We start from the raw sequence: 25,695 nt of genomic DNA, 5'->3' as shown, positions 1-25,695 counted from the left end.
CTGCTGCTCCTCCTCTTGCCTGCCCTAGCACGAGAGCACTGCCTCTAAATGATTTCTATACAGCAGCTTAGGAATCTCTGCTCTAGTTCTCAAGTTTGACTTTGCTCTAGTTTTCTAGGTGGTGGGGAGGCCTATGACAATTATGGAGGTGTCAGTCAGCTTTCAAACCAGTAAATTAAAGAAAGGATACAGCCCATGCTTTATTTAAAAAATGTCACGCCTTACTCCCTCATTTAGGAACATATGTGATGATATAGCACATGTTTCTGCATACGTAGAGAGTGGAGAGAGAAAAGAGTTGGTCATCTTGCAGAAACAGGACAAAAGCTGAAAAAAGTGCTTGGTACAAGAAATGCCAGCTGCTTGAGCAAATGAAAGAGAAAAATGGATAGAGTTTTGTTTGCTCAAACTGGATATTACCTAGGTTGAAGCCTTACAAAGAGTTGTAAAATGCTAAAACACTTTATAAATGTCTTTGAACCTATAAGGATGAAAATTATAGAAAGTGTCATCTGCTGTTTGGGAGTTCAAGTCAAAAGTTCTCAATGTTTCAGCTTCTCATTTCCCTCCTTGCTTTCAAGATCTGCTTCAAAAATCTAACTTCCCGGCTTTCGTATAACTGTCGTTCTCTCCTGTACTTATTTATTTTATGACCAAATAAACAGTTTATTTAAATGTTGAAGATTACACAACAGCTGATTTTGTAGAGCCATAAGGAGAAAACAGATTTTAAAATTTTAATGTTGGGGTCCTATTAGTACCCATCATTGTGCACTGATCCTGGCTGGAGACCTAGAAAATGTGGTCAAGAAAGCATTGTCTAAAATTATTTTTACCTCTAATGCCTCACATTATGGTGTTATGTGACAGCTTTGCTTTAGAAAGTATATCAAAAACTCTTTTCACATAATTTGTCCCTTGAACTTGTTGTACATTTCGATATATTCAGGATTTTACTTCTTTGTTTTAGATCAAAGTATCATATTCTTTTAAAATATCCACTGGCAATGAAACATTAAGTGCATTTTGGAGAAAATTTCATTGAACCCAGTGGAAGAAACTGAGATGAAAATGCTGAGGCAAAAAATACTGTTTCCAGTTTTGACAGTTTTCTTATGTCGATAGTATTAATGTTTAAGGCTTAATATCAAAGACTTAATTTTTCAAGGCAAAGGCAAGGTGCTTTGCATTTTAGAGTTACATGCTGAAATAAACTGGAAAACATAATTGTGGAAAAAATATCTGGCAAATTAAGGCTTCAAATTTTTTTTAATGTGATTTAAAATGTTTGCAGTTTGTATGAATTCTGTATTGTAAAGAATATTTTTTTTTCCATTACTGCTGCTTGAAAATCTGAGGTATTGAAACATCTTTATTTGCTTTGAGTTCAGCAGTTTAGATGGCTTTCAGTTGTTTCTCAATTTATCTATTTTTTTTTTTTAATTTCACCAGTTGTTATGTTTTGGAAACAGTGTTAATCACAAAGAAATCACACATCGTGACATCCAGCTGGAATCTGCCCTTTTGTTGTTTTTCTTCTCTGTACCTGAGAAGCTGCATTCTGCCAGAGTAAGGAGAATAAAGAGAGAGAAGGTAGTTGGGATGAAAACTGAACTTTTCTCCGTGCACTGCAAGATTGTAAGTGCCCAGGCAGAACATAACAGAGCTTCAGTTTTGAGCAGAGTCTAATGAATGCAATGTCACCTACTGAGAGAACTAGTGAAATAATGATGTTTTGATGCATCTCCCTTTTACAAACAAGCCCTCAAACATGTAGGAGACAACTGTGAAGTGTAAGTCAGAGGACAGTTTATTTTCCCCTTATGAGTTATGGGGTTTTGCGGAATTTCCTCAGGTGCATCCTGGAGAAAATAAACAAACAAATAGAAAAATATGAGATGATGAAGGCTTCTGATAGGAGTTTATAAATTTATATTTAATTTAAATTTCTTGAACATGTGTGGCAGTTCTGATCTGAGAATTTATTTTTTTCCAACAGTTTGTAGCTTAAAAGAGGAACTAACAAAAGAGCTAAAAGCAGTTGAGCTAGTTTTTTGGCACAGTTGGGCTGGGCTGAGCTGAGCTGAGGCACCATTAGAGCAGCCTGGTGAAAGGTTCATACCTTTAGGGCCTGTCATGACCTGTGAGACCCAGTCCCACAGCCAGGGAAATGTGAAGAGGCCCTGAGGTGGGGCAAAGTCACTGCCTTGCACAATTCTAGGGATCAAAGCTCCTTCAAACCCTCTTCGAATGCAAGATCGCAATCCAATAAAATATTTATTTGGCATTGAATTTGATCTTTAATTAGGAAACTGTGACCGATCCAAATCTTATAAGCAACTCTTTTTTTTTTTTTCAAAAAGTACCCTCTCCTTCTTGTACTTATTTGTTGTTAGTCATGTCTCTGTATTACTTGTAAACCACATTGATTCAAAATGTAAAATGGTTGTGATTGCTCTGGGAATGCATTAGACAGGCTTGTCCTACAGCAACAAAATGTGCTGCTGTTGTTTTTCCATCTAGTCTGTCTTGAAGTACTTCGCGTACTGTTTGATGAAATCCAAATGGTTAAAAAAGCAAAGCAACTGCAAAACTGTGTTCAAGGGAAGGCTATGTTCCCATCGATATCTGAATAAGAGATTACTGCTTTCATAAATAAAACATTTTCCTTTTCTCCAGTTTCTTCACCTGGAGGAAAATGAGAAAAAGTAGAGAAAATACTCTTACCTCACCTGCCATTTTTACTATGTGCAAAGCTATGGAGATAACAGCAACTGTAACTTTTGTTGTCCTGAATACTTTGTGACATTGCTTAAAAGGTAAAGGAGTACTTGCGAGCTTTTCTTTTGCACTGGTATTCTGCCTATTGCAGGGAAACACAGAACAGCTCTGTATAAAGTAAACTGCAGAATAAGAAAAATCATTCCAAAAAGAATTCCAAATTATATCCAAAACAATGTTTATTACCGTGACCCGAAGCCAAATGCTTTCATTTGCAGAACTAGTTCAGAAATTCCAAATATTTCACATTTCACACTTTCATATTTTCTCAAATGAATACAATTTTTATTCACTAATATCTGCTATATTCTTGCATGCTTTTCTTTTCACTTGTATGTGTGTCTTTAGAGCAGTGATATAAAGAAAGGGTACAAGGAAACTTCCCATTTCAGTATCTGTAGAAAGCAGCTCTGCTTTGCTGATTTCAATTTGCAGATTGATCAGTTCTTTAGTTAAATTAGTTGTTTCCCTGTCTGTCTGAGAAAGAAGGTCTTCTGTAGATGTAATTGTATTATCTGATCATTATTTGACAGTATGATGGTCATTTCTTTGGTCCTTGCAGTCTGTGAGCAGAGTAGTGTTGATCTGTGACAGTTGGGGAAGCTCATGAGGATGAAAGTGAGGCAGTGAGGAGACACTGGCTTTGAAGGCTCTTGTGTACAGAGCTGTACGAAAAGGTAAGGGCATGCCCCTGAACTGCTTGGGGGAGCCCAAAGCAAGGCCGCTCTTCCTCTGCCTAATGCCTGGTAGAAAAAAAGACAAATTTTGTTCCACATCTACTCCTGTGACAATTCTCTGTATTTCATAGAGCAGTGCCCAGGGGTTTTCATCAGTCGGGCTCTTTGTTGGTACCTGTTGTTAGAGTTGGGGGAGTATGGTTAGGTTACGGTTGGACTTGATCTTTAAGGTCTTTTCCAACCTAAGCAATTCTATGATTCTATGATTAAGGTTTTTCCTTGGCAGCCTTTTCCATGCTAGCTTTTTCCTTTGTTTCCCTTTTTTGCTGCTGAAATAAGCTCATCATCTAGCATTAGCAAACTTTCGCGTCTGGAGTATTAGTTGTTTCAGCAGTTAAAAATGAGATTATGCCCAATGCTAATGTCAAAAACAACATCTGAAAGCTGATTATGCCCTCCGCGGTACTTTATATATGCTCCAGTAGGTTTTCATTGTCAAAGAGGTGAGCCTTTATTGTGCCACATAATGCAGTGAAATGAGGATTATTTGGACTTTCAGTGCATGAGATAATAGCAGCTGACAGACACCTGTTTAAGGGCGTACATTGTATTCCTAAGCACAAGTATTTTAGAGAAAATAAGCAAAATTTCCAAGTAAAAGCTTTTGCACTTGAGTTTCCTAAATAGGCTTAGGTTCAAAAAAAGGCACTGGAGAATCTGAATGGAAGTGGCCCTTACGGTCCATGCAGTTGATTCTAATAATAAAGCGTGGGACCTGTCAAATGATGGCACAGATATCCTAATCTGAACTGACGTGGCTTTCTAGCCCAGTTCATCAATCATGTTTTATTAGCTTTAACAGAGCCAAGCTATCTGTCATTTGGATGTTGCAGTGGTGACAAAAACTGGTGCCGAAAATGTTCTGCAGGTGTAACTTTCACTCAAAGAGAATTTCTGAGCAGCAATCAGGTCCAGTTTGCATGGGGAGAGAGTGCCATCTTCAGTTTCACATCTCCATGTGAAACAGAGCTGAATTTAACAAGTATTGCCCAACAAAAAAGCATCGGTAGAAATTTGGAAATGATTCTCAATTCTTATTTTTATTGACATTGGTCTGATGAAGGAAAATGATAAAAACTGTGCTCTTGTTCCCATTTTAAGATACAGTTTACTTAGATACAGCTGTTGTGATGAGTAATTTCTAGTGCAATAAAGAAATGTGAGGTTGAGCTTTGCCTTTTTGATTTGCAGCGTTGTATGAAGAGATAACAGTTGCCAGCTGGATCACTGAACACTACTAGCCAGTAGCATATTGTATGCACAAAAATGAGAGCCAGCAGTCTGTACTTTTGTAAGAGCAATCAATTCCCTGTATTCTTTTGGCATAGAATTGACTTAGTGTTTGCACTGGGGTCCTGGCACTTGACCCTTGTTTTCCTTGGCTCTGTGTCATTATGCAGTAGAGTTCGAGGACACTCCTCATCTCTTGTTTCCAGCGTGTTAACATATTCAAGTAAATATTATCTGGAACAGGCATAAGCATTATCCTTTGCGGGAGTATCCGTAAAATTTTCAAGTCCAGATCAAACAATGGCATCCATCTTCCTTCCTCCTGAATTTTTTTTTATTTGCAAGACGAATGTTTCTGGCAAAGTTTTCTCTTTGATCTTTAGAAAGGCTTTATTTTGTGTGTATTCACAGACAAGGCTAACACCCATAAATATCTGTTACTTGCAGAATGTATGCCCAGGTAGGGTATTTTAACACTTAATAGGACCTGGTACAATAAGGAGCAGATGTGTCACAGCAACAGCAGGCAAGCAGGGACGGGAAGGTGGTTTCATTAAAAGAGCCTTGGGATAAATGCAGCACATTAGATACCCACTGAAAGACAGGAGCTGTTGATGGGGTGACCTCTGAATGCAAGTCATCTTACTATAAACAGAAGGGTGTGGAAAGCCATTGGACAGAGCCAAGCGTGTTTACTATCCAGATCTCCTCTTAGTTAACTTAAGTAACCTGACTGCGCTAGGCTCAGTCTGACAGTTCAGGGAAGAACAAAGTGTCTTCAGTATTTCCAGTTTAAAAACTTGTAGCCCGCTGATGAATAAAGCATAGAAAATATGTCTGGACACCTCAGATGCTGAACAGTGGAAGTTAATTAGTGCCAAACATCACAGACAGTCTTTTTTCTTTTGTCCTGGAAGGTGACTTCACACATTTGGGGAACTCGACTCTATTCTTCAGAGATAAATGAGGTAAGGTTACGATGGATTTCAATTTGTGATACTGATGCAGTGGTCACTTAGTGATGTGATGGGAAATGCAAGTGGGTATAGGTTGTGTGGTCAGATTGTATTCTGAAAAGCAGATTTTGTTTTCATTTCTGTGGCAGCAGTTTCGAACTTGTTTTGGGAACATCGTAAGTGTTAATTTTATTTGCTCTGGAGAACAGAAGTTTAGGCTGGGCATTTGTCTGAATCCCTCAAGTACTTTGTTCTTTTGGGAGCAGCTTGTTATTAGCGTGGGAGTTGATGTGTTAAGTGCTGTAAGAAGGAAAAGGTGTTATTCTGGAGGTGCTGTGAGTGTTGCATTTTGTCAAATCTTTAAGCAGTTTATTGGTTGTGCTATTTGATTACACTATTCTAAGGGACACTTAAAGGCTGGTTTGTTGAGACAGGTGTCTAGGAATAAGCAGAGTTGAAATTTAATTATCCTTAAACTACAAAAACTGTAGAGGGAAATAAAATGGTTTTAATTTTCTATTCCATTTGAGTCAATTAAATCAGTTTCTAAATTGATCAGGCATTCGTTTGGAACCAGTAATGCTGTAGTGTAATTACACTAACGCATCCTTCCTACTTCCTCAAAGCTGGCTGTACAAAGCTTTCCCTCTATTGTTATGTGTCATACATGTGACTGCATATTTGAGTCTTACTGCACTGTGAATGTTTCAAACTTTTAATGGGCTTTGTAATTACATACTAATTTTCCTAAAAAATAAACTCTGATTAAAAACTTCCTTGCCCAAGGAGTGTGGGAGCACGCATTGCTGTTGCGTTCACATGCTTTCCTCCGCTGCCGTGCTGTCTGCGCTCGGGGGCTGTGACATGAGCTGGCACCTCCTGCCTGGCTGCCTGGGCCCTCTCCATTTGGGGAGACCTGGAAGGGGCTGCACTTAGCAGCACTCCATGGTGCTGGAAGAGCCAGCAGTGCATTAGAGAGAAAAGAAAGGGCAGTCCAGCTTGGTCCATCTGCAAAAAACAAACAAACAAAAAACCAAACAAACAAAAAAAACCCAAACCAAAAAACATTACTGCTACAGGGAGCTGTAATGTTTCGGGGACATGTTTTCAAGAAAGGTATGATAACTTATTACAGCCAATAAGTTTTTTAGTTTTGTTTCTGGATTCTGGAGAGCAGTGAGCAGCAGTATCCAATTACGTGTTTCTTTTCTTGGACTGCTCACTGTTTTCTGAAATGAGCTCCAGCTAAGCAGCTTTTAACCGTCTCACCGCCTTTCTTGCCATTTTAATTTCTTCATCTTCTAAGGGAAGGGTAAATCCTAAGTAGTTACATAAAGTGAGTAACACCTTAAGTTCCTGAATTAAAAACACATTTCTCACCAATGTGTGTTTTTCCAAAACTGTTTTGGATTTATTGAACTGCCTAGTGTAACTTGTTCAATGCCGTAGTGAATCAAGTGGCATCAGTCTGGTACGAATGTGTGATAATCTCAAGAAAAAGGGCTTGAATTTGACTTTGGGGAAATAGCTGTGTTTTTGTATGTTCCTACAAGCCTTCATACGTGTGAGTCTTCATACAGGGAAGATCATTCGTCTGCTGCAGAAATTAGAAGTCCAGGTTAATTTGTAAACTTAAACAGATGAGGATTTAATAAATATCTGAGCATACTTTAAAGTAGAGGAAACACATGAAAAACACAGTGCATACTATCTGTCTCCGATTTGCATTATTGCCTATCTTATTATAATCTTCATTTTCTGCCACTTCTATTGCAAGTAGCTATACTAAAATTTTATTAAACTTGCATATACATAGAGAGAATGTTTAAAAAAAAAAAAAAACAAAACACCCAACACTTAGTTTTAATTTTTGAATTTTATAATTTATTTGGTAAATGTTAAAGGTGTTCAAAATTTTACATATCATTTCCATATTTTTAAATTAAAGAGAGCATGGCTATATTACACTTATATATAAAAGGTATGTGAACTCTTTGTAAATATAATATTCCAGTTAATTGTTACTTCTTTTTTGTATTTTAATTTATGAGCTGTATTTTCAATTACATTGAACATTACAAAAATCCAAAAATGCACATTTCCAAAAATACACATTTCTGTGGTAGTGTAACAGGAAATATAGCATATGCAGTTTATTCCTTCAATATTTAATTTAATGCAATATTTAATAATTACCCTGACTTAATACACATTTTAACAATATTCAATTGCATGTAAATATCTGCAGAAAATGGGAAGATTTTTAAAAAGCTCGTTTTAAAATAAATTCCATTTTATTTCCAAAAAAGGTTCAATTAAAATATATATTGAAAAACCTGAGTTGATTACAAACATAATAATTCGGGTTGGTTTTTTTTTTTTTTTTTTTTTTTTGCGTTGGATTGAGTGGTAGACAGTATCCTAGAATATTGGAATTTACGTTTTATTTTAGCTAGAGTTAACTAAATATTTGGTTACTAAATATGAAACAAATGTTTACTGGGTCTTCTTGAATTAATCTGTAATTGTTCTTCAGAACTAATTTCCAGAATACTTAAGAGTCATTAACAGAACTTTACAATTATACACCTTTACAGTTATATAACTCTGGTTGATCGTATGGCATAACTGAAAATAAAAAGACTAGAAGGGGAAGTAATTTGAAGCATTTGCACATGAACGGGGATTCTGTGTGCATTATATAGTTATTTACACATGTGCACAGCTCTGTTTTCTTGTATGCTTGCACGTTCTTTCTACCAGGGCTTAATTTCTGGACAGAAGGAATTATCTCACAGTTAGATTTTCGGGGCACTTGAAGTATTTGTACTGCTGGTCCAGGTGAGCTCTGCATTCAATTAGAGCCAGAACTGAGCTCCAAACGTAGGCACTCCTCTGAGCGCTCAGAATGTTCGCTCCACTGAAGCACAGTTTAACTTGATTGATACTCGGATTTTAAAGCAAATAAGGACTAATTTTTGCCTGTGGCAAAAGATCTTTGAAGTTTCATGCCTGCGTTGAGGCCGGATTAGCAAAGCGGCAGGACTGTGACTGGGACTGTGACCCTGTTGTGCTTGGCAGGTTGTGATGAATGGGGGAATCTTTCTTAACCTTGTGGCCAAAACATTCCAGTAGTGCAGGTTGGGAGGCAGAAGAGAAGGGAGGGGGGGTCGAAAGATGCAGGAGGCTTGGCACGTTTGGGCAGGAGACAAAGGACACTTGCTCGATTGTTTGAAAGAGGGGCCAGTGTGCATACTCTTTCCATCGACTATGCCTGGAAAGGCTGTGGGAGAGAGTGTGGCAGATGACCCACAATATACTTTCTGACAGTTGACCTTGCTGTATGAAATTAATCCTTCACTATTAAGCTGTCTCCTGCTTTTGCTTTGAATGCTTTCAGAGTTTAGGGAATCTTGCTTGTTACATTCTGCTAAACAAAAGAGCTTTTTAGTTGCAATGTGTATATAGCCATCCAAAATAAATTGGAGGATCGCCTTATTTCAAGTAACTGCCTGTTGGTCAAAGAATTTACTGGAGGACTGCAAATATAAACAAAATGGTATGAATTAAAAAAAATATTAAAATAAAAGAAGATATTAAGTGCTTCTGGAAAGCTGGTTTTACTATTTTGCTCATAGAACATTCTGAAAAGTAAAATATGCGTTTTAGAATAGGAGTATTAATGAAAAATCTGAAAAAATATTTTGGGTATAGTAGTCTATAGTAGTTTAGTAGTATAGACCAGCTAAACCTTCAAACCTGAAAAAAGAGGTGAAAGTGACTTATGTATGAGGTGAAATGTGATCTACCAAGGCATCTTGCAGTTCTTTTTGTGGCATTTTAATAGCTATATTATCTCTGATGTTGTCCCCATTGACTAATAATGAAAAAAATGCTATTAGATATAGGCTTAAGATTTATTTATAATTCTTATACTATAAACACTGCTACTCTGGTTATTGTTAAGAACTATAGCATAAAACAAAAGGACAAAAGAATAGTTAGTATTTTTAATGTGCTTTCTAGTTGTGTCTGTTATTATTTCTAGTATACAAGCAAATGTTGCATTCCTCTATGTAGATAAAATTAATAATCCTTCTATGACTTTTTTTCCTGTCTGCCTGTCTGTAATAACTATAGGCTTTTTAATGAGCACTGTTTTGCAAGTGTACCTGGAGTTTACCTGTTCATTAAGTAATATCATATATGTATGTGTTTGAATGTGTATAGTCTCACTAGCTTATGTTTTGTTTCTGTGCTACTTACCAACATACAGTTACTAGGTGTACACTGTGTGTATTTTCCTGTATACTTATTGAAAGTTATTTTATCTGTAGTTTGCCTCATGAGAATTGTTATTCTTTTTTCTCCACACTTGTTTCTCAGCACCATTTTCTTCACTTTAATAAAAGTGTTCTAGAGGCACTGGAAACTAAACTAGCCAGAAGCTAACTACATTCTGTTGCATGGCGATACACATTCACACGAATATGTCTTCAAATCATGTCTACTTGTTTGTGAGATTTTATACTGCAGTGTTGCATGTCACTTTACTTTCTTCTAACAAATTATTTTGCTACAAGTAAGACAATATGTGGGCCATAAAGAACTGATAATCTTATTTTGACCAGCAGGTAGTTTGAGCTGGAGAGAATTTTTTTGCATCCATACTCTAACAGAAGTAGGTTGACAGGCTTTTTGGTTGTTTAATATAGTTTATTAATGTTACAACAGCTGCTAGAAATTATTGCTACAATCTTTGGGGAAGTAATGCTAGTAATGAGAGAGAACTGAAATGTATGGTACTGAAGGACAGTTATTTACTGTACAGGAGGCTTAGTAATTTTCAAGGTGGAATGTAATGCCTAAACGTTTATTACCTTCATTCTGTACTTCCACTTTTAAGTTTTGAACCTACAATTTTTTTTGTGATTTTAAATGTTGTCACATATGTATTTTAAGTACATCTTTTTAATTGGAATAACTTTAGTGTATTGTTCAAAAAATACTGTCATTGTACAGTTAGCAGATGACTTAATCTTGGACTAGTTTCATAGAATAAATTATCTATTTATATTATAATTCACAGATACTACCAGTTGAAAAGCCAGATAATTATTGCTGAAGATCTTTGGTCTACCACCAGGAGAAAGATTGCCATGGGATAGCAGGGCAGATTTTTGGCTTTTAAATTTTATTTGAATACTGTTTTATCTTGATCTCCATCTAATTCCCATCTTCCAGAATGCCTACAGGACTCTGCCAGCTGATAATGGGTAGGCAGATGCTGAGCTAAGATTGTGTTCATGTTACCTGCTCACATTACCATGATTGTCCTCCCTCCAACCTGTCTACTTGCTCCATCCACCTGTTGCTGTTTGGCATTAATTGAGCACCCCCCCTTCATCCTCCCCCTCAGCTTACAAAGGAGTATTCACATGCTTACCTCCTTTATTCTGAAACATGGGCCTAACCACCGTGTTCCGATTTAGACTGCTGGTTAAATCTTTGTAGCTTTACCTCAAGCTTGATGACTCATTAGCTCAGGGAATTCCTTTTGCTATTAGATGTTACTGTGGCAGAGCCTCAGTTAGCCATTGCTGCTACTCTCACTGCTGTTGAAATGAGAGAAACTAATGCAAGCTCATATGAATCTAGGCAGGACTGGATCGTTTCCTGCAGAACGCACAGTTAGTCAATGCCTTTTGCATTTCCATATCTTAATACGTGTATACAAATGAAAAATTTTCTGGTATTCTGGGTTGTGAAGGAAAGCAGTTAATTACTGTCTTGCTTTCTAAAAGAATAATCAATATTCAGAATAGGAATTTTCCTTTTTTTCTGTCAAACATGTTGTAGTTCAACTGGAGCTGGAGAAGCCGGGAGTCTGGCCTCCTATTTCTTGAGCCTGACCATAGCAAAGCTATCCAGTGGCCAGTTACATGATCGTTTAATTGAAGTTGATATTTTCTGTATCATTTGTGTTCAGCTCAGGATGTGGAAGAAAGTTGCTTTATTAGGTAAGTTAGATAATCTTTTTCATCTATGAATAATTAATTATCAGTTACATTTTCCTGTCTTCCTAGTACTCTTTCACGTACAACACTATCTACTGAATATGATTGTCTATCCTGAGACATGAAAAGAGCTCCAAAAGATACAGAATTGACTTGAGCCCTCCTTAACAGATGCACTAAAAATTGTAATGAAAATCTGAACTGGTCACACAACATGATTTGTGCTGCTGGACACTGCAGGGAATATGCTGATCTCCTGCCTTTGCATCTGGCTGCATTTGCTATAGCTATAAGAGTCTAGAGTTTGAGATAAGACTGACAGTGAAGCAAAGCTGGCCAAAAGTGTATCTGAGAAAAAGAGAAAGCGGTACTGGTGAATGAATGACTACACTTGGAAAAAGTTGTCTCTACTATGTAGAATTGAGCAATTCAAGTCTCAGCCTAGGAACTTTGAAACTTCAATGAAACAAATTGTCATGTGGCTGAACCCACATATTATGCTTTCAGTGCACCAAAACTATTCAATCCTACACTATCAGACAGTGATTTGAGCCAGGTATTTATCCTTTCTTACATTTCCCAGACATTCATGAAGGCTTTGGTGCTTGAAATCTAATTACTATAAAACTCTCATCTTGTCAGAGAATTGCAAACACTTTAGATCTTCCCTAAACTACATTCCCCAAACATTTTGAATATGGTTCAGAACCAAAATCCTTGTCTTTAGGACTCTTTTTTCTCTGGGATGAAGAATGTAGCTGATGTGTATGCACCACTAAGAGAGATTACAGGGTGATTTTGTGATTTTTTTACAGCTGGTGATTTTGTGGATGGATCATCCCCAAGCTTGAGTGGGAATCAAGGAATGACCTCTATGAAGCTAAGAAACCTAAGATTGTTGACCAAGACTAAAGCATATTTTTGGGAGCTAATTACCTTTAACCTTAGTACATAACAGTATGTATTTTAAAAATACAGAAGACAAACAAAAGAGCAGAGGGTTGAAGAACTTCTTTACTGAGAGAAGGTTATTTTACATATGTGTTTCATCGTCTGTGAAATTTGATGGCTATGATCATGTTTACTGCACTCATGAAAGGCACTTGGATATTGGTGTCCTCCTAGGTAAAAGCCAAAATAGTGAAGAATAGAAACGAGGAGACAATGAACAAGGCCATTTGTTTAAATTTCTTCTAAATGAGATATGGAAAAGCTGTGGCAAGCGTTCTTTGAGAGCTTATTTTCTGGAGAGGAAAAAGACTTGGGAGAAGTCAGCATGTAAAATCTTGACTGGCCTGGGTGAATGCTGTATCCCAGTGAAGCATCAGCATTCTCAGAAAGAGAAGCTGCTGTGGTAGAGATACTACTTTTGTGGTTGAGAAATCAGCATTGTATGATGTACTGTTGCTGGTGCAAGATGGTTTCCGTATGAAAACAGTATATTTTATTATGCTTTATGGCACAGTACAATATACCTCTAACAAAATAGCTTGAAGTATTTGCATGATGTATTTGCAACATGGCCAAGTTAGCACAGCCATAGGAACGTTAACTTTTGAACTTCCTTTCTTTGCTTTAAATTTCAGCTTCAAAGTTTACTTTTTTTTTTCCTCTTTGCATTTGTTGGCCCTGGTTAGTTTAGAAAAGCAGGAGGAATGAAAATAACTTTAGGTTTTCTGAGGGGGTGCTGAATCTTATGCATATAACAGGAGATGACTTGTTATTCCTTTGAATATTAAATGATAACTCCAAAGCATTTTTGATACACCATTTTTGCTTATGACATGTCTATGGCACTGGGAAATGAGATTAAATCTAGACAGTATTACATAGTGTGGCTCTTTTCCTGTATCTCACTGTGGTGTTTTTTTTTTCTGCTGAAAGAGATCAATGATAACTGGAAATGCTGAAATTTTAGAAAACATACACTTAAAACTAATTCAAAATGATAAGTCTGGAGGAGATCATGGGATCATAAACGAGTAAAAACAGGAAGCATTTTTCCGTATCTTCTAGCTAATTTCTAGTTTGTGGATACTGGGGAAGAATCAAAGATGCATTTGTAGATTCATCTGCACTGACACACACTGCTGATTTGGCAAGAAAACAAAAGGCTGTGTACTTATCTTCATGTAGTTTTTTTTCCATTATTATTTAAAACAGACAGAAAACAATGAGTGGGAAAGGGAGGGAGTGAGAAAAGGAGAAAAAAAAAATGGGGGAGGTGGGTGTCAGAGAGACTTCCAGTGTTTGTGTTTAAGTATTATTTTCTCCTGCATGAGACTCAGACAATAAGTAAGCTGCTCCCCTTTCCAGGATGATGGAGCTTCCTTGCCTTTGCAACTGCTGACTGGGGTTTGCTCCTTTTCCTTCTTTTTTTCCTTCTTTCTTTCTAGGAAAGGAGCCAGCCTGATAGCCCATCCTCCCAGCAGGGCAGGGGAAAGTGTTCTGTGAGCTCTGAGCTATTAGGCAACTGATGCTGAAACAAAAAGTGTGATTGTGGTATGGCATTTGCCCTGCCTGCCCCAACAGTTAAGGGAAGGCATATTTCCTTCTTTCATCTAATGCAAACAAACAAAAAGGAAAAAAAAAAGTGATTTTTTTCCCCCGCAGTGCATATATAAATGCATTTCAGAATGTAGAAGATTGTATTTTACAGGGTCCAATGACTTAAATTATGACTTGACCATCAGACCCTTTGATATTTTTGAAAGTGCACTTGTGCCAAAGGCAATTTAAAATGTGTTTTAAAAATGTTTTCAGGTATTAAAAAAAAAAAAAAAAACTTGAAAGAAGCTTAGAACTCTGAACTAAGTGAACCCATTAATCAGGTTGCAAAAACAAACATGTAGGAAACCCTTCCACGGATAAGAATGTGCCAGGGAAGGAAATTTTTGACCCCAAAGATAGCCTATGAATGCGAAAATTGAGATTGCCTCAGATTTTATCAGTTTATGCCATGAATACATCTTAATGCGACCTCTTTCTTTGCAAATACAAAAACAGTTTTATATGAGGTAAATCCTTCTGATTTAAATAGTACAAGGGCTTATGTCAGCCATAAGGCTGTGTGTTGTTTGTGAAAGAAACAATCATTATGGTCATGAGTATTACAAATATGTTACTTGCCTGGATTTATTTATTAAACCCTTTGGTACTTTACTTCCTACATACGGTACACACGAGCAAAGGACTCCAGTGTGTCAGTACTCATCATCCCAGCCTGATGCAATGAGATCTATGGGAAAACTTTGCATCCTCTTGGCCTGTCTGTAGGCTCGTTTCTGTTGAAGTTTCCTCCACACTATTGTCTACAGGTGTACATGAGATCTGAAATATTGTGGCAGCAATAGTGTCATCTCAAATAGTGGAAGCATTTAACAGATTAATGTATGTTTTGTCAACCATAGTTCCTTCTTAAATGAGTAATCAATGACTGGTTCAGCGAAGTTGAGGCTCTGAAGTGTGAAAATATAGCGGGAGCCACTTCTTTTCAATATTGTAGTCAATGCAGCAAGTACAAAAGGATTTCACAGAAAACTTTGAGTCAAACAAGATATATGGAGACAGTGCAGACTGCCTGACAGCACTGTTAATCAACATTTTCTCCACTGCATGTTCAAAAAGAGCAGGAATTAAAACGTTAGGATTTTCTGTCCCTTCTCTAAAGATCTTATCTGAATTTGATCACTCTTTTTGGTGGAGTGGAGGAAGATTGCAAACATACATTTAGAATAAACTGTGTACATAAAACATAATATTTACTCTCTTATGTAGTCTACATAATGCAAATGTCTGGCTAATCATTTAGATCCTCTAGAGCTTGCAGTGGAGACTAGCAACTATTAGTTGTAAATCATCTCTATTTGATATGGAAGACTGCCCTAGGTCAGGTGAAATCTGTTTCTTCCTGTTAGGTGTAAAGAAAGCTTGAGGTGACTAGCCTAGATGTAGATGTCCAAACTGCAGGTAAATTATGTCAGATATATCCTCTGTGGAATTTTCCTTATGGCTTGAATGTTCATTAGCTGGTGTGCACAGCAGTGTTACCAATGCATTGCTCTGAGGAGAGAGGAATACAGAAAGGTAGTGGTGATATATTTCATCATTAATACATCTATCTTTGGAAAGGAATATGTATGGAAAATAGAAGGAAGCAATGGTGCTGCGTGTGGCAGGGGGGTTGGAGATTCATGATCCTTGAGGTCCCTTCCAACCCTGGCAATTCTGTGATTCTGTGCTACAGAAATGGTTTACCATGTTCCCGTTCCTGCCTTGCCCTGCTGCTCAGTGTTATACGTGAATGCTCCCACACAGTACCTAGTGTGCTCTTATTTCTCCCTTGCCTAAAGGCAGGGAAAGATATCTGTTGTCTTCAAATAAGAAATCTCATTTCACATATTACGTGAAGTGCAAAGAGCAACTTCAGTAGTCTCCTTCCGTACTTGTAACTTCTGAATGATTTCCATTTTACTGTCATTTTTCATAAACAGGCAAAGTTCACTGTGTTGCAAACTGGATGTATTTGAAAGAGAAATGATTTTAGTTCTCAGCATAATAATTTCATTACTAAGAAAATGGAAGAGTTTACTGAATAGTTAAAATTCTATAATAGTTAATTCACACTAGTGAATTTAATTTATTTTTGAATTTAAATTGATCCTTATAAAAAGTTTGAGATTAGAACTGTTATATTTTTAGATCTGTTGAGACACAATAAATCTGCTTCACAATGTGATACCAAGTAAAATGTAACTATGTACAGATCTGCACTGTGAAAGTTGTAAGAAAAGTCTATTTTCTATTGCTTCAAGTTCTGTCACTCAACACTAGCATCAGTGTTTCTGTTTTTAGCTAAGTCAGAAACAAAGTTAAAACCTGAGAGTAAGTAAGTAAAGTACTGCATTATTTATTTAGAATTTCATATAAATTGCTTATATAAATTTGGATAATAAAATTTTATTGTTATTAGGCTTAGGTAACTGAAATCCTTATGAGACCTATGGAAGTGAAACAGAACAGAGATTTACTGTGAAGAAATTATTTAAGAATTTGGGACTACTTAGAATTTTTCTCAGATCTTTCTCTGGGGGACTTTAGCATTTATGTTTTTCTTTGCAGAATCTTCACTGAAATTTACTTCACGTATATACACAGCATTTGTATTATTTGAATTTAGCCACCATAAAGAGCTTAATTCTCAACAACATTTATAGATTTTATTAAAATCAATTTGAAAGCATACACAATGCCTACAGTTTGTTACTAAATCTTAGCACTGTATATTTGTGCCAGCCTTTATCCTGTCTTTGCAGTTCAAGATATTATCATTAATTTTTCTGTAGTAGTAGTAGTAATGAAGGGTGTAGTGTCATGGTAGCAAGAAACATCCTTGATGTACTAGACACTATATAGACAGTCTCTGTACTATGGTTTTTGTCATCAAGATGGTTATAATGGTTTATGTAAAGATTGTTGAAGTCAGCATCTAAAAAATATCTGAACTGTGAGCTACTGTTTACACTCGTATAGATATCCTGAGATAAATTCTCTTTTATTTCCATCAAAATATTCCCCCATATTGTCCATCCTCCCCTGCTCATTCCGCAGACTTGGACCTCTCCCTGGCTGGTGAGCTTTCACATGGGGGTAACCTACTGTAGGAAAGCATCCTGATAGTACACCAAGTGCAATTGGTTTGTCCATTCTCCAGGTTAGAGACATGCTAGAGATGTCTTTGTGTCTGCGAAGATTACTTTCCCCCTTCACTCTTACTTCCTTGATGTTACATCTTCAGTAGCTCCTGCATGCAGAGCTACTTCATTCTGACCCAAAACATTGCAGGCACTATTCACTACGTGCTCACCAATTTGGGAGATCAGGTGATCACGGCCATATTTGATGCAGTAGGTGAGGGAGCTCAGCAGATTCACTGACGGAATAATTTACTTCTGATATTGCAAGATTTTTCTACTGTGCTCACTGTAAGTGCTAGAAGGGATTTCTCACCTGTGTTGCATTATGAATTTAATGCTATGAGTGGTTGCATGTGAGATCACCTCACAGAGCTGGATCAGTTCGTGTTTTAACATCTAGTGTAATAAGGTCCAATAAAATCATGTTAAAAAGATGTTAATGTTGCAAAGGAAAACATCAGAAGTGAGGAAATACCAGAACTTAATATGGTCTGTGAAAATCCAGTCTCTTATCCATTATGGTGCAGCTCTTATTACATGACATACATAACTTTCCAGTTTCCTCAAAGCGTGTAATTAGATTTTTCTTATGTTTCTCAGTCCATATTTGTTGAAGCATCTAAACTCCACAGTGAATATAAGATCACTCTTTGTCATACAGATATTGCATAGATATCCTAAATATACTAGGTCTTCGATGTTTAATAAATGCATCTCTTTTTCATGCTGCCCTTACAGCATGAAGTGTAAGACACTTAAAACAGTGTTTGTGTTTCAAATTTGAAGAATGAAGGCAGAGATTAAGGCAGAAATTGTATAAAATGTTTGACTAATGTCTTCTTCAATTTTATATAAATTAGATCTTCATTTTTTCTGCATAAACATAACATTTGTGCACCATTTTGTAAGTTCAAAGTACAATTCCCCAGCTTGGATCATTAAGTAGATCTGCAGAGCAGATGGCGTAACCAGCCTGTTATTCTGTGCAGACTGGTCATTAATAAAGCCTTTACTAGCGACTTTCATAAATTTGTGATGAATGCTCGAGCTTGTCATTCTGATTTTTACTCCCAGATCTTAGATGAGAAGAGAGCAAACTGTGCTGCCCTGTCCCATCCATGCAAGCTCCAGTACTCATCCATTACCCATAACATTCCTGCATTAGCTTCTGCCCTCCTCTGATTTTGCTCCCTGGAGATCCCCCTCTACTTTTGCTCCCTGTTTTCTGTCCCTCCTCCCTGTGTGAGTTTTTCCTCTATTCCTCATCCTATTTGAGGTCACAGGATGTTTCTCCTGTTCTGTGATGTTGCCTGGTTGTTGTCATAGGAAGACGTTGGACTCACCGCTTAAAGAAGGACAGACACTTTCCTGATGCCACAAGTGCTTAAGGAAATCAGGAGAAGTGATTTTTAATTCTTACTTGGCTTCTCTATCTTTGACGTGGAGAGTATTCAGAGAGGATTTGGTCTTCAGAAATTCAGAAGCTGGAATACAACAGGGCTTCACTAATGGTGTGAAAACATGGCTTTTAAAAGCATATGAAGCTAAATGGATTTGGACACCATTTCACAGAGATGATGACTGCTGGGCATCACTACATCTTGTACTTGTGCACTTTCAGTTTTGGGGTTCAGCCTCAAAACTTACAGGTGCTAAAGCCTCCGAGCAGCATAGTTATGTAGCTTAAAATATGAACAAAACATCTTGTTTTCTTAAAAAAAAAACTGGATTTAAGCATTTTTAGCTGAAATATTTCAAACATTTTGAAGTAGGCAACCCAGAGTAGGAGATTTCAACACCTTTTGGTAAAATTCAAAAACAGCTGAAATTGATACTTCACCACTGTAGTGAATAGTTCTCAACATGCATATGACTGAAATGGTGAGAAAACCTGTATAAACAGAGGAAAAAAAAAAAAAAAAAAAAAAGGAAAACTGAGTAGGATTAAAGAAAAAAGTTCTTACATTTAACACACAAGAATGTAAATAAATGTGGTGTTAGTGAAGGTTAATTATTTTGAAAACAGTCACCAAAGCAGATTAAGAGGGAAAATAGTGCAGCTGAAGACAAAGATAATGATATTTAGCCTTTGATCATAAGTTTTCACTGTGATTTTCTGTTCACCTTCAAGGGTGGCATAATTTTATGAATAACAAAATGTGTTTTGCTACTTAAATAGCCCTGAAGAGAAGTTGGGTGTTCAATCCACCCAGCCACTTGAAAGAAAATCACATGCCTGTTCCTCCTTTAAGAAATAACATCTTTATTTATTAAATCTTTACTCTGAAAGGGGGATCCAAAGATGCGTAATGAAGTTTGCATTCAGTCTTAAAGGAAAAGACATGTATATATGGCGTGCTTATACTACACACTTCCTCTGAAAATGATCACAAACTGCATCATCTGTACAGCAAATTGAAAACCTGAAATATTCTTATTTTATTAAGTACTTTGTTTTCACTGCAGTATTACTGAATATGAAGTACTTGTGTTTTTTTTTCCCCCTGGAGTTTGTTTCACCTCGCAGGAAGTGAGTCTTTTTGATACAGCTGACCCATTGCTTTTTTGTTACTCACTTTTAAGATATAAGAATTTCTTTTTTTTTTTTTTAATTTTCTTGTTTTCATCACACAAGTAGAGCATAGTCTTTCTCAATTGCTTTATTTAACATTGATCAAAACAAGATGCAGTACTAGTGCTAGCAGGGGTAGGACAAGTCATCTGTGAGTCTGTCCCATGAAAAGTTTAAGTGCCAGTGATTTATCAGCAAGGAGATAGCACAAGTATCTTGAAAGTAAGTATATGTTAACAAAACAAGGGAAAAGCTTTACTGTGTTTCTTACTGCTTATGTTAATTAGAGAGTTTATACATTAATTTTATATGCAAAATTGAAAGATTGTCTTTCCAGCCATGTCCCTCTGTAACTTCCTGTTGATACAATCTGATTTTGCAAGTATACAGGTGCCTCTCAAAGAAGGGCTGCTTCCATTTCAATTTCTTTGAATGATTTTGATTTTAGGTTTTGAACAATTGCTTGTAATTTTGATACTCAATATGCTAATTCTGTTGGATATTATTCTTATTGGCACCTTAACACAAACTTGAGGCATTTATTTGGTAATCAGTCATGGGTTTATATCTCAAGTTTTATACTATATTTCAAATCTAATGCTACTATAATAATAATGTAGTGAACAGAAAACTGTAGCATTCATGTTAGTGTCTGACTGTTCATGAAGGCTTACATGGGCTTTCATTGTCCAGTTGTAATGGAAATATTCTTTGCATTGTGTCAGTCATATGAAATTAGTTTGAATGATTATGAATATTTCTAGGTGGCTTTAAAATGGAATTTTGAAACCTCCCACTCAGCTCTGGATTCTACATTAGCACACAAGTGAGCAAAATATTTGTTTCTCTGCTGAAAGAACAAAAAATTTAGATTACCAGAAGGCACAGTAAAATTTTTGCAGGAAATCCCAAAGATCCCAAAGAGATAGCTAGTTTGCCAGAGAACAGTTTTCTATTTTTATTGGAAAGTGATGTATTTTTTTCACCCTTAAATGGCCAATGGCAATGTATTGCAAAATTAGTATGGAAGTAAAACTACTATTAATTATATATCATATTAATTACAATAATAAGTATTTATAAGAATAAGGATAATTATATTAATCAAGCTATCTATACTATATTAATTATATATTGCAAAATTTTGTACAAATGCTGTATGTGATATTCATTGATGCATTAGAAAATACATTGGTTGCTCCAAAAGTAATGATGTCCTATTTATTTCCATGGAAACTACAACATGAACAAAGAGCACAATAACACTATTTTATAGACCAAATTCTTAGCTACAGAACAATGTATTTCAACACAGTCACCACCATTAGCTCTGCATTTTTGCCAGTGATGAACAAGAGCCTGCATGCTGTGCTTATAAAAATGTGCATCAGAGAAGATGCCCCACTGTCACCAATGCTGAATCAAACCACCCACCATCTCACTGTGCTGACACCCACTGTTTGGTCTCTACAAACATTCAGTAAGTGTAGATGAACATCCATGGGTGCTATTTTTCCATATGGAGGATTTCGATGACACAGCTTTTCTTCCTAAGCACTTCCATGTCAGACACTGTTTTGTCAGATGTCTCTCTGCTGCCATCTGTCACACAGCAACAAAATGTAACGGAATATTGATGGCAAGCTTCAGCCTCTGCTGCCATACCAGCAACATTTGCTTCTTACATCTTAGGCTGACATCGTAAGAGAGTTGGCATTATTTTTGGAGCAGCCCTCGTACGTTTAACAACCAGAAGATTCACAAAATGAAAATTAATGTATGAGTTATTTAGCTAGCACTGCACTTTGCCCCAGAATCTGGTGTTTATTATTGTGAGATTGAGCAGGAAACAGAAGCTGTGTCAATTGGGGAAACATTTCTTTACTCTGCTGAGAACAGTATGGCTTTCTGGTTTCCAAGTGGGGAACCTGGTTCTTTGGTTTCTTTGTTCCCAGTTGGGCTACTCCCAAGCTATTTTAGCTGAACATTTTACATACTAATGGAACCTAGGGAAGTGCAGTTGGCAGCTGTTCATGGGATAATAATGAAACACACTGTTTAGTACAGCATACTGCTGCTGTAAAAAGCGGGAAGTATTTTATAGAGATCACGGTGAGCAGAGCTGCATCCACTTTAAGCAATGTAAGTGTGTGAATGGTGAGCAAGGAAGTTGTGTTGCAAGTGAGAGTAACTATGAAAATCCTTTGCTTTTTGCAGGTAAAGAAAACGTGTACAGAATCAGATGTGTCAGAGCCTCCGAACGCCAGGTACAGTAACAAAAGGCAAATGCCAACTACCTGCAGCATGGTGATGTGGTGTGATACCGAGCTGAAATGCAGACAGAAAGCACTCAGTGAGAAGGACCTGCTTTGAAAAGGAAGAAGGTTAATTTTAACTGCTTTTCAGTCTGGAAGGTTTTCATCCCTCAGTTAGAGATGTGGGCTAACATCAGGGTTTACAGATTTAGATGGTGCCATTATTCCATTATGCTATGGAATAGCATAGGGAAATTTACTTAATCAATTTTCACTTTTTTCTTTTATCCCTTTCTTTGGGAAAACTTGAGTATTGACTTTTAAGTGTTTATTTTTTTGTGTGTAGGCAGTTCTGGTTTTATTTGGAAAAATTTACTTTCGTTGAATCTTTTTTCACTTCTGAAAAACATGCCATTGGGTTTGTAAGTAGGGAAGAGACCATGCATTCTTTAAAAATAAACCAAATGCTGTTTTTGCTGAATTCATGTACATGGAGAAAAGGGAAGACATTTGAATTCTGTATTTTGCATGTGTGGATATGTTTATGCATATTTCTTAGCAGGTGAAATACTAATTGTTTTAGATGGGCATCTTCCTGCTCATTAGTAAACTGTTGAGCCACAGTGGATGATTTTCTTCAAATTTAGTGATTTTCTGTGTTTTTTGTCTGTCTTCATCTTGCTTCAATTTCGAAGAACTTTTGAAGTTTCACAAAAATTCAAAGGCTTTAATTTAAAGAGATAAGCATAAAAGAAAATTGAAGTCACACAATTGTGATTAAAACTCAGAAAAGCTAAGTAATTCAAAATTTGCCCTCAGATCCCATCCTTTGCTATGTCTTCATGTCCTCTTGAAGCTGGGGCCACCTAGGATAAGGAAGGCAATCTGTCTGTGGCTTGAGTCTGTGGTGCACCATCTGAGTATCTTTTGCTGCCCTTTGTGAACACATTCTTGACTTTCGTTTAGTTTGCTAAGAGCTGAAAGTGTGTAACTGAATACAAAATTCAATGTCTAAATACGTTTTCAAGGGAAGTCAGTAGCAGTTTTGCTCTGGGATTCAGCGGGGGCATATTTTGTACTTCGTTTCTCATTTAATAATTTCTAAGTGAGAAATTTATCTGCTATCCTACTACTTTGGTTTAAATTTTATTATAAAGGTCGAGGTCTGTCTTCTTTCATAGAATCATATAATCATGAAGGTTGGAAAAAACTAAGATAATCACATCCAACCATCACCTCACCACTATCACGTCCACTAACCATGTCCCTCAGTACCACATCTACATGTTTCTTAAAGGGTAGATGTACTTTGATGGCATAGAGAATCTCCACTTGTGTACATGTGTAATTTCAAGTGTGTTGCTTGTCCAAAGAATACTGTTATAACTCGAGTGTTTAAGAATTACAAAGTAGTCCATGGCTGTTGTTTCATCACACCATGATATTGCAACATACCTGAGGACATAAGATACGACCTACTGTCATTATCTGTGCACAGTAGGAAATTTCTTATGAATTGTAATTAAATTTTTTATACTAGGTATGAGGAACAAAAACCTTTTGTCTCCAAGGGGAACCCAAATTACAAATTTGTACAAGAGGGGAACCCAAATTATGAATAGTCAGTACTGAGGAGAAATCTGTTAGTTTTTTCTTTTTTTTCATTGAGGAAAAAAAAGCTTTTCATTTGAAGCTCCACAGCCGATAAAGATACAGCAGATGGATACAGCAGATAAAGTTGAAATTAGTGTTCCTGCCCTGTATATGTGGAATGCTGTATATACAGCCTGCAGCAGGCTATTTCTGTCCCATCTTTATCCAGAATGCAACTTGGGTCTTGCAGGGAATATCTGCCAGCCTCTGGCAGCAGCAGCACTAGGGGCACCACACAGCACATGACACTTGAAAGCCTGGAGCAAGGTAATTCTTCTCTAAACAAGTCTTAAGTGAAAACATTGCACATAAAATGAAACATCAGCATAAAAATGAATGCTGGAGACACACAGCCTTACAGAATAGCTCCTGGCTCAGGACCTAAGGCCAATATCATTCATTTATTTAGCTAGCTTTATAGTGTGTTGGTTTTGGATTTGAAACTATTACAATAAATGCAGATGGAAAGTGTTTTTACAGTAGGGAAGTAATTAAATTGGGTGTGGGAACTTTGTCAGGAGAATTCTTGGAGTGACATGTGTGTATCAGCAGATTCTTTGTCTTGCTTGGCCTCAGTTCATCTTTTAGAAAGAAACATTCAAACTGCAGATGTGACTAGTAAATTTTTTTTCTGAAGGGAATTTACTAACCTATGCAGCATATCAAAAAATGCTTTCCAGAAGTATCCAGTTAGATGCACAGCAAACATCCACTGTCACCAGCAGTTATTTATACATTATGGTTGTTATCTCAACAGGTAAATTGCATACACACACAGGGAACTGTCGTTAAGAATTGAGTCTTGCTGGGTTGGCAAGTTGTAAATGCGAACAAAAAGATACATGGATCTCTGTCACAAACTGCAACTAGCAAATGACTTAGTCTTACAAATTCTGTTAAAGACTCCTGGGAGTTGTTTTGCAAAACCCCTATGAGCTGGTTGTGAAAACTTACTTTTATCTCAGATTGTTTAGGTATTAAACATATTATGATGCCATTGTGACTGTTGCAGTATTATGGCATTCTTTCCACATAATTTTGAAATAAAAGTCAAATTTGCCCTGCAATTCTGGATAACTGGCCAAGCGTGCAAAATGTTTATAGACTTCTGGAGCCAGAAAGTTTGCAGTGAATGAGACTTGCCTACCCTCATAGTACAGATCTGATGAGACAAGAGTAATGTGCATGAATGACAACTCTAGCAAGACTAGGAAGAACATTTCTTGTGTACAGAGCCTATAAACATATACTGCTATTAATTTTCTTATATAGTGGATATGCTTTACAATGGGACTGATCCCAAGTATGCCGAACAGCTCATACATTTAATTTGGTATTATATAAGAATCGCTGAAATCCAGAGCAATGGATTAAATTTAACTTGTTTACAGTTATTATAGTTCCATTTTTTTTGTGCAGATAATCAGAGTAGCATGTTTAATTCTAATAATGGAGATTTTTATCTATGCTTACAGCCTCATACCCCAAGACACTGCTGTGGAAATGAGTTAAACACTAGAATAGATGTGATTTGAAGTCTGATAAAATGATTTATATTGGTTCCCAGCCTCCAGTTCACAGCACGTTAGTTTTGGCTGCATTAGCCAGGATGTCATCTTTTTTGTGACAACAGATTGCTTGATGAACAGGTCACTGCTTCCAAAGCAGCAGACCAAAGTCTTCCTTTTCGCCATGTCTGTCAGAGGTCACCTGTCACCAGGCCTCTGTAAGACCAAAGTGGCATCACAAATCAAGATCTGGCAAATAAATAGATTGCTGGGTTATAAAATGAATTAGG

The 25,695-nt window shown here is 36.7% G+C and overlaps 1 protein-coding gene across 10 annotated transcripts in view; it reads left to right on the top strand.

Annotated features, from left to right (window-relative positions):
* EYA4 (EYA transcriptional coactivator and phosphatase 4) overlaps positions 1–25,695 on the top strand; it is a 151,777-nt gene that overhangs the window by 54,220 nt on the left and 71,862 nt on the right. For 9 of the 10 annotated variants that reach the window (XM_090135775.1, XM_090135774.1, XM_090135773.1 and 6 more), the window contains 2 exons: positions 5,666–5,716; positions 22,207–22,256. In XM_090135775.1, coding sequence (XP_089991901.1) covers positions 5,666–5,716; positions 22,207–22,256 — 101 coding nt within the window. The remainder of the gene's footprint in view (positions 1–5,665; positions 5,717–22,206; positions 22,257–25,695) is intronic. The other variant, XM_090135776.1, reaches the window with a different exon arrangement.

The sequence above is a fragment of the Phasianus colchicus genome, chromosome 2 (genome assembly GCF_987193195.1).
Source record: "Phasianus colchicus chromosome 2, bPhaCol1.hap1.1, whole genome shotgun sequence".
Taxonomy (NCBI): Eukaryota; Metazoa; Chordata; class Aves; order Galliformes; family Phasianidae; genus Phasianus; species Phasianus colchicus.
Note: the sequence above shows the minus strand (reverse complement) of the source record. Positions and strands in the feature narration are given on the sequence as shown.